This window comes from Carassius auratus, chromosome 33 (assembly GCF_003368295.1).
Source record: "Carassius auratus strain Wakin chromosome 33, ASM336829v1, whole genome shotgun sequence".
Lineage (NCBI taxonomy): Eukaryota > Metazoa > Chordata > Actinopteri > Cypriniformes > Cyprinidae > Carassius > Carassius auratus.
Window position 1 is genome coordinate 2,489,349 of NC_039275.1, and position 12,113 is coordinate 2,501,461.

Below are 12,113 nucleotides of genomic sequence, written 5' to 3' on the forward strand. Positions count from 1 at the left end.
AAAAGCACAGTGAAAGTGGTCTAGAGTCGAATAATGATTAAACAATGAATAACTGAATAATGTAATCCATTAATAAAATTGCTAATTTCCATCTGTTGCTCACACAAAGCTATCATACGACTTCAAAAATCATTTGAACGTACTGTTATGTGTCCTCCTAAATCTCAAAGCTTCAGTGACCAGTTTCTTTGGGTCTTCCACAAATTAAGGTCTTAAATAGGAGCAAAAAGTTTTAAATTCATAAAGTCATGGCATGAATATCTCCCACAGTAACTTTGCCTGGTTTACCAATACAAATGTCTAAATAACCTTAAATCAAGTTACATTTAATTGAAATGCAAAATGTCGAAGTCCTGTTTTCTGAGAAATTAAACAAAATTAGGTACGTTTATGCTTAAAATGTGAATCTTATGTAAATGGGAATGCTTCTTAATCAATCAATCAATCAATCACCTTTATTTATATAGTGCTTTAAACAAAATACATTGCGCCAAAGCACTGAACAACATTCATTTGGAAAACAGTGTCTCAATAATGCAAAATTATAGTTAAAGGCAGTTCATCATTGAATTCATTGATGTCATCTCTGTTCAGTTGAAATAGTGTCTGTTTTAATTTGCAATCAAGTCAACGATATCGCTGTAGATGAAGTGACCCCAACTAAGCAAGCCAGAGGCGACAGCGGCAAGGAACCGAAACTCCATCGGTGACAGAATGGAGAAAAAAACCTTGGGAGAAACCAGGCTCAGTTGGGGGGTCAGTTCTCCTCTGACCAGACGAAACCAGTAGTTCAATTCCAGGCTGCAGCAAAGTCAGATTGTGCAGAAGAATCATCTGTTTCCTGTGGTCTTGTCCTGGTGCTCCTCTGAGACAAGGTCTTTACAGGGGATCTGTATCTGGGGCTCTAGTTGTCCTGGTCTCCGCTGTCTTTCAGGGCAGTAGAGGTCCTTTCTAGGTGCTGATCCACCATCTGGTCTGGATACGTACTGGATCCGGGTGACTGCAGTGACCCTCTGATCTGGACACAGACTGGATCTGGTGGCCACGGTGACCTCGGAACAAGAGAGAAACAGACAAATATTAGCGTAGATGCCATTCTTCTAATGATGTAGAAAGTACGGTGTTATGTGAAGTGTTCCGGTTCCAGTTTACCTAATTAATGCAGCCTAAAAATCCTTTAACGGATTTGGATATTAAAAGCATATTAGTATGTTATGTGTAAGCCAGGTTAAAGAGATGGGTCTTTAATCTAGATTTAAACTGCAAGAGTGTGTCTGCCTCCCGAACAATGTTAGGTAGGTTATTCCAGAGTTTAGGCGCCAAATAGGAAAAGGATCTGCCGCCCGCAGTTGATTTTGATATTCTAGGTATTATCAAATTGCCTGAGTTTTGAGAACGTAGCGGACATAGAGGAGTATAATGTAAAAGGAGCTCATTCAAATACTGAGGTGCTAAACCATTCAGGGCTTTATAAGTAATGAGCAATATTTTAAAATCTATACGATGTTTGATAGGGAGCCAGTGCAGTGTGGACAGGACCGGGCTAATATGGTCATACTTCCTGGTTCTAGTAAGAACTCTTGCTGCTGCATTTTGGACTAGCTGTAGTTTGTTTACCAAGCGTGCAGAACAACCACCCAATAAAGCATTACAATAGTCTAACCTTGAAGTCATAAATGCATGGATTAACATTTCTGCATTTGACATTGAGAGCATAGGCCGTAATTTAGATATATTTTTGAGATGGAAAAATGCAGTTTTACAAATGCTAGAAACGTGGCTTTCTAAGGAAAGATTGCGATCAAGTAGCACACCTAGGTTCCTAACTGATGACGAAGAATTGACAGAGCAACCATCAAGTCTTAGACAGTGTTCTAGGTTATTACAAGTAGAGTTTTTAGGCCCTATGATTAACACCTCTGTTTTTTCTGAATTTAGCAGTAAGAAATTACTCGTCATCCAATTTTTTATATCGACTATGCATTCCATTAGTTTTTCAAATTGGTGTGTTTCACCGGGCTGCGAGGAAATATAGAGCTGCGTATCATCAGCATAACAGTGAAAGCTAACACCATGTTTCCTGATGATATCTCCCAAGGGTAACATATAAAGCGTGAAGAGTAGCGGCCCTAGAACTGAGCCTTGAGGTACTCCATACTGCACTTGTGATCGATATGATACATCTTCATTCACTGCTACGAACTGATGGCGGTCATATAAGTACGATTTAAACCATGCTAATGCACTTCCACTGATGCCAACAAAGTGTTCAAGTCTATGCAAAAGAATGTTGTGGTCAATTGTGTCAAACGCAGCACTAAGATCCAATAAAACTAATAGAGAGATACACCCACGATCAGATGATAAGAGCAGATCATTTGTAACTCTAAGGAGAGCAGTTTCAGTACTATGATACGGTCTAAATCCTGACTGGAAATCCTCACATATACCATTTTTCTCTAAGAAGGAATATAATTGTGAGGATACCACCTTTTCTAGTATCTTGGACAGAAAAGGGAGATTCGAGATTGGTCTATAATTAACTAGTTCTCTGGGGTCAAGTTGTGGCTTTTTTATGAGAGGCTTCATAACAGCCAGTTTGAAGGTTTTGGGGACATGTCCTAATAACAATGAGGAATTAATAATAATTAATGTGAATCTTTAAATTAAATTGATTTTTTTAGCCTTTTGAATGTGATCAGAACATACAGTAAAAAAATATTACAAATTTTGGTTAAGCATTTTGGATGTTGTTTAAAGAATCAGGTGAATTAATCCTTTAATTTTTTTTAAGTTATATTTCCGAACGGTTGCTTCTACAACTAATTTTCTGTTATTTTTAGACATTTACAGTTAACAGTTCAATTTACTTTCGATCTCTAAATTCCCTGTACTGGCTCTTAAAATGTCTTAAAAGGGTCATATGATGTTGCTAAAAAGAACATTATTTAGTGTATTTGGTGTTATGCAATGTGTTTAGGCAGTTTAAGGTTAAAACAACAAATTTTCCACATACTGTACATTATTGTTACTCCTCTATGCCCCGCCTTTCTGAAACGAGTCGATTTGAATGAGTCTTCACTTTTATAAAGAATATCTCTTTGAATTTGAGACTTTAATCTTTGCAACTTTACGTATCTTCTGTATGCAGAAATAGCTTTTAACACTAGCATGAAAACATGAAATCGCATCAGAAATTGAACTCTTTTTTTATTTCCTTCTTTATTGACATACAGCTTTGGGAAAGACATGAAGATAATTAAATAATGACCGTTCATAACATGCATGTAAATTTTTAGGTGAACTGTCTCTTTAAAGAACATTTCCTCGATGCTTTCAGCCAGAATATCAGCTACAATTAAATTCTGCCTGTTCTAATAGAATTGTTCATACTTATATTGTAGCATTGCTGAAGGCCTCAACACACACACACACACACACACACACACACACACACAAACACACTCATCCCTGACAGGAATTTGCTGAAATGAGTGACTCCTCACGTCCCGCTGTTTCAGAGATGCCGGATTAACATTAGCCCTGGTACCCACACACACACACACACACACACACACACACACACAGGTCCGAGTAATTGGTCAGTCCTGTTGAGTTTCTTTTAGAAATCTATAACACCCCTGTGTGTGTTTTTGTGCGAATGAAAGGGCTTCTCGAGCCGCAGGTAGCCAGTGGTTTTATCCAGAGACAAGGGATCACAGTTAAGAACTTCACTACTTTGTGGTTCGACACACTTTACTGCTGAATAGTAACTTTTACACTATTTAATAATTGTTCATGCTGCGCTGAGCTGTAATAATGTTAGTTCCATAAGCCTCAAACAACATCTTCACTAAAAACAAAATGTTATTGTGTTGAAATACTCGGTGTAAAGTCTGTAGGGAGTGGTTGGGTAAAAAGTTGCGTATTCATGCTGAAACCTGACCGTGTGAAACTACTGTTTTGCTCCCTGAAGTATAAGCTCATAATAATTGGTCTATAGATAGGAAAACTATATTTAATTTATTTTGATGTGTTATGTACTTAAATATAGTGCCTCTGTCAAGTTTGTGGCTCCTATTTTTATGCATGTGACCAAATGTTTACAAGCCTCTTTAGTCGTGCAGATGTTACAGTATTTAGTAATTTTAGAATTTTTACTTAAAGCTGTAATCGGGTTCATTTTGTTTCTGACCTAGTGCACTATTTTCCTTTATATTTAAAGCATAGTCTGGCTCTCCAAAGGATTCCCAGGGTGTTTAGGAACTGTGTTTATATGCAGTTGTGCTGCTTCATATTTTTATGGAAGTTCAAAAGAGTTCAACAGAACATTGTTTATTTGAAATAGAAACCTTTTGTAACATTATAAATGTATTTACTCTCACTTTTGATTGAATTAATGTTTCCTTGCTGAATAAAAGTATTAATTTTTCCGAAAAAATGTAGACAATAAATCTTTCTTTTTACATGCATTCCACCAGATTTGGTCAAGAGTGCAAGTGCAGCTTGATAGATAGAGGACTTGGATGAAAAGACTCAAACATCCAGCCCTACTCGTACCTCAAATAGTCTTGCTCTTCAAACACATGGTCACGACTCATAATGCATCCTATGACAAACAAATTACAAGCCTAATAGGTGAAACCCACTTCCCTTTTAAGTTCAGAGCCATAGAGAAACCCCTGTACCATTGTTTCAGACTCCAGGTGCCTCTGCTGACCACGTGAACACGCTGCCAATCCAAACACACTGAGCCTCAGAGAAAGACAGGCAGAGTAATGACTGTGTTGAGGCCTGCACTGATAAGTCACATCAAGATTCTCAGTGCTGGCAATAAAACTGTGGAAATTCCTTGTTTCTGTACACTATTATCAGCGTGCAACTGTGTGAAAGGTTCTTGATGCTGTGCTTTTGCATGCTAATATTAACGGTCAGCAGAGTTGAATCTATAAATTCATCAATTTTCATTGCTTTTGCAATGTTGGTCAATTTACACTATAATATATATATATATATATATATATATATATATATATATATATATATATATATATATATATATATATATTAGAATTATTTTTAGATTTTATATAATTTTAGTTTCATATTTAGTAATTTTATGTTCCCTTTGTAATCATTTTATTAATTTATTCTTTCTTGTTTTAATTTTTGTTTTTCAATTTAGTAATAACAGTATTTTTTATTTAATATTTATATTTACATTTTGAATGCTGTGTTTCAACAATTTACTGACTATTGCTTTTTGCATTATGATGATCGTTTTTATCTGTTTATCAATTTATTGAATTAGCTTTTACTTTTATATTTTCATTACCAATCTACTTATTTGATGTTTTTGATAGTTATATTTTATTTCAGTTTTATTTTAATTTTAGTACTTCAAATACTATAAATAATTTTTACAATTTAAACATATTTCAGTTGGCTGCCAAGGCATTTTTATTTAATATTAATTATTTCAGGTAATATTTATATTTAAGTTGTATTGCAGCTTTTTTTTTTTTTAAAGTTAACAGAAGTGTTTTTTGTAATAGTTTTAGTTTACGTTAACAACCCTGATGTTCGCATGCAATTCCGCTTTTGTGTTGCGTCTGTGTTGCGAATCCACATGTTGCATATTCCTAATCTGCTTTTCTTGTTTCGATTTTCATGTACAGTTATATCTTAACTCCCTTTCCCATTCCAAGTCTCTATTGTGCCATTTTTCTTGGTTTATTTTGAAGCAATGTGTTTATTTTCCCATTTGGACATCAAGTCATACATAATTTCAGAAATTTCTGCATCCATATCTGGCATGAATGGGAAAGATGGACCCTCATAAATCTTGCACTTTTATTCCCTTCTTCATTTCTTCAGTTAGGTTGGATCAGGTGATGCACGTTTACGATCATGCACCAACTGTACATGTTTATTTGTACTCAGAACACCCAACAATGACACCCACACAAACAATAACACACACACTGTCCTGTGCGGCCCAGTCTTGCTATGAAAACAGGGCTAGTCATAACAGGAGGGGGTTTCTGTAAAGCAACGCTTCCCCGCTGAGATTACATGAAAGCGCTGAGAATGTCAGGAAGAGGTTGCTGGTGGCGTTCTGGGCGTCACTATGTAATGGCATTGTGAAGGTGCTTCTTAAAAAAACAGCTTTGAAGTTAGAAAAATAAATCCTAATGTCTGATCCGCCACAGGTGCTTGGGAAATGTGTTTTTCTTATCTAGTTTGACAGAAACAATGCTACTTTTCATCCTCATATTCACTTAATCAGTTTGTTTTGACACACTGAACTGGAAATATCTCCCACACCGCTTTGCATCACGGTCTGCACAGGTTGAGGTTGAGTTCAGTGTTTGCTGGAAATCACGTGGGGTAAGTGGGGTGAGTTTTTCAGCTCTCTGCTCAAGATCTGTATCGGGCCTGATCGAATCTGTTATCTGCCGCTGACTGACACCAAACAAACCAAGTGTGGATCCAGTAGATGGTTTACATTGCGTGATTCATACGATTCCTGTTAGCATCAAAGAGTTTCCTCAGAGCTCTCTGAGAACGTTCCAAATGACAGCGTGCTGAGAGAGCTTCGGAGGTTCAAAACATAAACTGTTTGAACAGGAATGTTTTGGAAGAACATTTAGTGCAATTTCAAAACTGTGAAATGGTACTGGCATCATAAAATATTCTACAATTGCCTTGTTTTTTTTTTTTTTTTTTTATTAGAGCAGTGTGTGTGTGTGTGTGTGTGTGTGTGTGTGTGTAAACATACACCAAACACACACACACATATTGTTAGAATATTTGTTCAATTAATTTATTTGAATTAATAGTAATTTAAAGTTTTTAATGTTGTATTTCAATAATAATAAAAAAATTGTGTTGTATAATTAACTTCATTAACCTATTATATACTTTTTTTTTATTAATACACACATTTATATTAATAAGCCAAGCCATAAATGTATTCATCATGATTTAATATTAATAATATATATATATATATATATATATATATATATATATATATATATATATATATATATTCATAAATATTTTAATTTTTAAGTGTAAGTAATATAATGTTAATATTATGTATAATTATATGAATTTAAATTTTAGTTTAATTCAAATATTTGTGCATTCGTAATTCTAATTCTAATTCAGTCACACCAGGACCACACAACTCTATATGTTATGGTTTATGGTTTTTAAAAAAAGGTTTTTCTTTCGTTAGATTTTGGATGAGATCAGTGAACACGGGATCCGGATCTACCAGCTTCCAGACGCTGATTCGGACGAGGATGAAGAATTCAAGGAACAGACGCGTGTCCTAAAGGTCAGAGGTCAAAGTGTTTGTTCATTATCGGTCCTGTAGCACTGCCTGACCTCCTGAAGGCTTTGACTGAAGTTGGAGTGTGTTTGTGTGCAGGCCAGCATCCCGTTCGCCGTGATCGGCTCCAACCAGCTGATAGAGGTGAAGGGGAAGAAGATTCGTGGACGGCTGTACCCCTGGGGTGTAGTGGAGGTGGAAAACCCCGAGCACAACGACTTCCTCAAACTGCGCACTATGCTAGTGTGAGTACACACACACACACACACATGTTGAGGTGTCTTAACCTCCTGAATATGAGAGATGTGAGAGCAAAGGCAGAAAAAGTTAAACTCTTTAAATGACCTTTTCCCCTCTCTGACCCTTAGAGGTCAACACGATGATTTGGCTGCTGTACATTCAAGACTATTAGATAGAAATAACCTGATATGTGAAACGAGTAGCAAGGCTGACCTAACAATTGTCGGTTTGCAAAAACCGTTTGTAAATTGTACAAAAATATTCAGTTCCAAAATAATAATATGACCATAAAAACTTATGCATTTTTGATGCACATTTTCACCCCAAATTCTTATTAATTTAATGAAAATCTATGATTTATTTGGTGTTTCTCATAAGTCGAGAGTCTCTGTGGTGTATTTCAGTGAAAAGTGAAATACATTTAAATCAGCATAAAAATGTTAAATATTTTACAACAGACCACCATGGTGTGTAAATACTTTCATAATAATGTTTTAAATCATGTAATGTTTATTTGAAAGCCCAATGAATTAGTTTAGGTTTTTTTGCACGACATTGAGAAATGTAAGTAAATGTTCTTAATTATCATGAATGTGATGTCTCAAAGAAAAAACTCTATTGGTGGTAAAATAGCTTTTTAATTTATTTATTCAAAAATATAATTTCTTATTTAGCATGCATTTAAATAATGAATTATTGTAAGTTTTTTTGTTTTGCACAACATTGAGAAATTTGAGTAAAATGTGCTTGATTTATAATGAATATAATGTTTTATGTATAATGTAAAATAGGCTTTAATTTCTTTATTCAAAAATATGATTTCTTATTTTATATTTATTTATATATTTAAATAAATGTTTTTGTGCTACTTTAATGATATATTTAATAAAATGTACTTTTAACATTCATTTTACATTTTAATGAATATATTGTTTCAATTAAAATAAAACTCTATTGGTGGTAAATAGGCTTTAATCATTTATTTTATATAAATGTAAAATTTTTATATTTTAAATAATATGAATTAGTGTAGGGTTTTTTGGGACTACTTTACAGATCAATTAAAGGAAATGTGCTTAATTTATCATGAATATAATGTATCGAAGAAAAAACTGTAACTGTGGTAAAATATGCTTAGATTTCTTTATGCAAAAATCTTTGAAAAAATTATTTTGGTTTGAAATGACCTTGATGGTCATATATTAACTATATATCGATCTTAAGTGTTCGTTTGTTCCTTAGTGTCCTCTGCTGACGTGTGTGTGTGTGTGTGTGTGTGTGTGTGTGTGTGTGTGTGTGTGTGTGTAGAACTCACATGCAGGACCTGCAGGAAGTCACTCAAGATCTCCACTATGAGAACTTCCGTTCAGAGAGACTAAAGCGAACTGGAAGGTAAGACAAATCAACAAGCACAGCCTCAGATAATCAGCCTGTGCATGAACTGATCTGTGAGGGAATGTTCGCTGTATATCTGCGCTGAAACTCTGTGTTCCCACAGGGCGGCTGAAGAAGATGTGATGGACAAAGACCAGATCCTCCTGGAGAAGGAAGCTGAGGTTGGTCACTTACATATATGCAGTTGAATTTGTGTTTTTGACAGTCAGTCGACCAGAAGTTTCCTTCTGTTCTATCTATCTTTATGAATATATTGTGTTTAATTAGTGTGGTATTCTGGCCTATGGGAACGTATATCGCAGTCAGGTGTGGACACAATCAGAGCAGTTTGTAAACATCCATGTCTGCACAGGAAATGACACACAACATACAGGGTGTTAATATAAACAATGAACAATCTCTTAATATTTAAAAGTGCAAAAGGGGAGGGGTTTAGGTTTAAGGGTATTTTATGGGATATTCAATATCATAAGCTCTCTATAAAAATAATAGAAGTCAAAGGAAAGACCAAAAATCTGACCCTGGACCACAAAACCAGTCTTAAGTTTAAATTTTCTGACAATATTTGGCCGAGATACGACTGTTTGAAAATCTGGAATCTGAGGGTGCAAAAAAAAAACAAGATATTGAGAAAATCACCTTTGAATTTGTCCAAATGAATTCTTAGCAATGCATATTACTAATCAAAAATGAAGTTTTGTTATATTTATGGTAGGAAATTTACAAAATATCTTCATGGAACATGAACTTTACTTAATATCCTAATGATTTTTTACATAAAAGAAAAATCTATAATTTTGACCCATGCAATGTTTTTTGGCTATTGCCAAAATATACTGCAGTGACTTAAGACTGGTTTTGTGCTCCAGGGTCACAAATATACACTAACAAACATAAGTGAGTTTTAAGCAACATTGTCATCATCATCAGTGATGTATTCAGAGGAGAAATTGTATACAATATGTACTATAATTATCATCATTGTTGTAAAAATACAGAAAGAACAGTGATATTTGTGAAATATGGTTGCAATGTATTAATTTATTCCTTTGAAGCACAGCTGTATTTCCAGCATCATTCCTCCAGTCCTCAGTCTCACATGATCTTCAGAAAACAATCTAATGTGCAGATTTCCTGCTAAGTTATTATAAATGATTAATGGTGTTCAAACAATCAGTAATTGTTCTCAGTGTTGCTGCTTCATATATTTTTTTAGGATTCTTTCATGAATAGAGAGTTCAAAAGAACAGCATTTATCTGAAATAGAAATATTTTGTAACATTATAAATGTCTTGAAACATAGAGACACAGTCGATCTGTTTTTCCTCTCTCGCAGCTGAGACGCATGCAGCAGATGATCGCTCAGATGCAAGCTCAGATGAAGATGAAACCAGGAGACGACTAAGTGTGTGTGTGTGTGTGTGTGTGTGTGTGTTGTGGGAACAGGAAGTGCCATCTGACTGGAGGTTACTTTATCCTACCCATTTCTAAACACTATTTGCTTGTTGAATCCCTCATGTTTATCAGATTAACGGAACGTAATGTTAATGTCGTCTAATTGATGTAACCAATCACTCATGATCACAGCTCCGCCCATACGAACAACTGCAACACTGAAACAAACAGTCCATTATCATGACATTTAATCAATTGTGTTAAACACTGTTAATAATTTATATAACCTGTAGTCAGTCATGGTTTCATTGACAATGTTCAGCATATATTCATCTGTAGATTGATTAGGGTTTGTGGTCCACCGGAGACTAGATGTTTTTCTGTGCCAAACACTCTTTTTAAGCTGCTGGGATTGAACTAGTCATGCATCAGGCTGGCATATGTTTACCAGATCTCCTTGTCAGTACTTTATTAAGCATATACAGTATATATATATTCCTTTGACTGTAGATACATGGGTTAAAATAAGAGGACAATGCACTGGTAAATGAACCCGGTCAAGTTTACAGTTTTATCAAATGCACGGGTTCATAATCGTCATGCATTCACAGACGTGGATTAATATCAGTTTGATGGACTGGTTTATGAAAGTGTGTTTGAAAAAGCATTGTGTTTAGTCCATACAAATTTCATCACAAGAAGTACCACTAACAGAGAAACAGATGCTCTGATCATATTTCTTTGAAATGCCTTTGAAACTGTTGATTTGAGCTGCATTGGGCAGCACTTCCCTCTGGTGGACTACAGAAAAACAAGCTGAAGTACAATAGAAGGCACATAAAGTGACAATTTGCCTGCATCATGAAAAAACTAAGACCACAATTGGACAATCTAGTGACATCATGTTTGCATTTTGTCAATAATACAATATCTTTTTGAAAAAGGATTTGGTTAATAGAGCGACTCAGCAAATGTATGTAAGTTCATTTTTTTGATTCACAGAAATGCCTTAAAAATGCCTTTAAGAGACAATGCACACATTTTCTCCTTTTTATACTTATTATGTTTTTTTTTTTCTGTAATTTTTATTGCATTAATTTCACTTTATTTACTACTTAACAATTTACTTCTACCGCAGTGATCTTTATAATAGCTGGAGTCTTTATAACTGTATGTTTTAGAAGTTAATCTAAACGGTACAAGGTCTAAGAAATGGACTGAAACGCACCATCACTGCCTGCACATCAATGTCCGAGACCTTTTACAGCATTATAATGAGTTATTTGCTCATTTTTAATGTCTGCTGTAAACACACTGATTTTGTTTTGTTGTATTTGTGGTACAGCCCAGTTATTTTGTCTCGGTTATCTCCTGTTTAGGCCTTTTTTTAAGTCGTTGTGCGGTACAGTATTAATGCTTACTTCCCTGTTTCACATGGTCCTTTTTGTATTTGCTCATGTTGAGAAATAAATAACTTTCTGAATCACTTGTTTTGTACGCTTTAGTTTCCTGCAAGCATTAAGTCTCTGAAATAGTTTGTGGATTTGTGTAAATATCATCCATTTCTGTTTGTACACCATAAATAATATTTTGCTCAACGGTGAAATTTTATTATGCTTTTTTGATAAATCACTTTTGACTTGTTTAATTGATCCTGGAATCAAAGACTGTAAAACTGATTGACATCAAATGTAGCTTTTTTCCAGTTGTCTTTACTTAATGTAAACTTTTGTTAATAAGG

General features: G+C 34.7%; 1 protein-coding gene across 2 annotated transcripts in view; it reads left to right on the forward strand.

Moving 5' to 3' along the window:
* The window catches only part of LOC113052718 (septin-2-like), a 30,863-nt gene extending 19,005 nt beyond the window's left edge, over nt 1–11,858 (forward strand). For both annotated transcript variants that reach the window (XM_026217132.1, XM_026217134.1), the window contains exons 8-12: nt 7,247–7,348; nt 7,442–7,587; nt 8,891–8,974; nt 9,081–9,138; nt 10,314–11,858. In XM_026217132.1, coding sequence (XP_026072917.1) covers nt 7,247–7,348; nt 7,442–7,587; nt 8,891–8,974; nt 9,081–9,138; nt 10,314–10,382 — 459 coding nt within the window. In that variant the 3' untranslated portion in view covers nt 10,383–11,858. The remainder of the gene's footprint in view (nt 1–7,246; nt 7,349–7,441; nt 7,588–8,890; nt 8,975–9,080; nt 9,139–10,313) is intronic.
* Nucleotides 11,859–12,113: the final 255 nt, after the last annotated feature.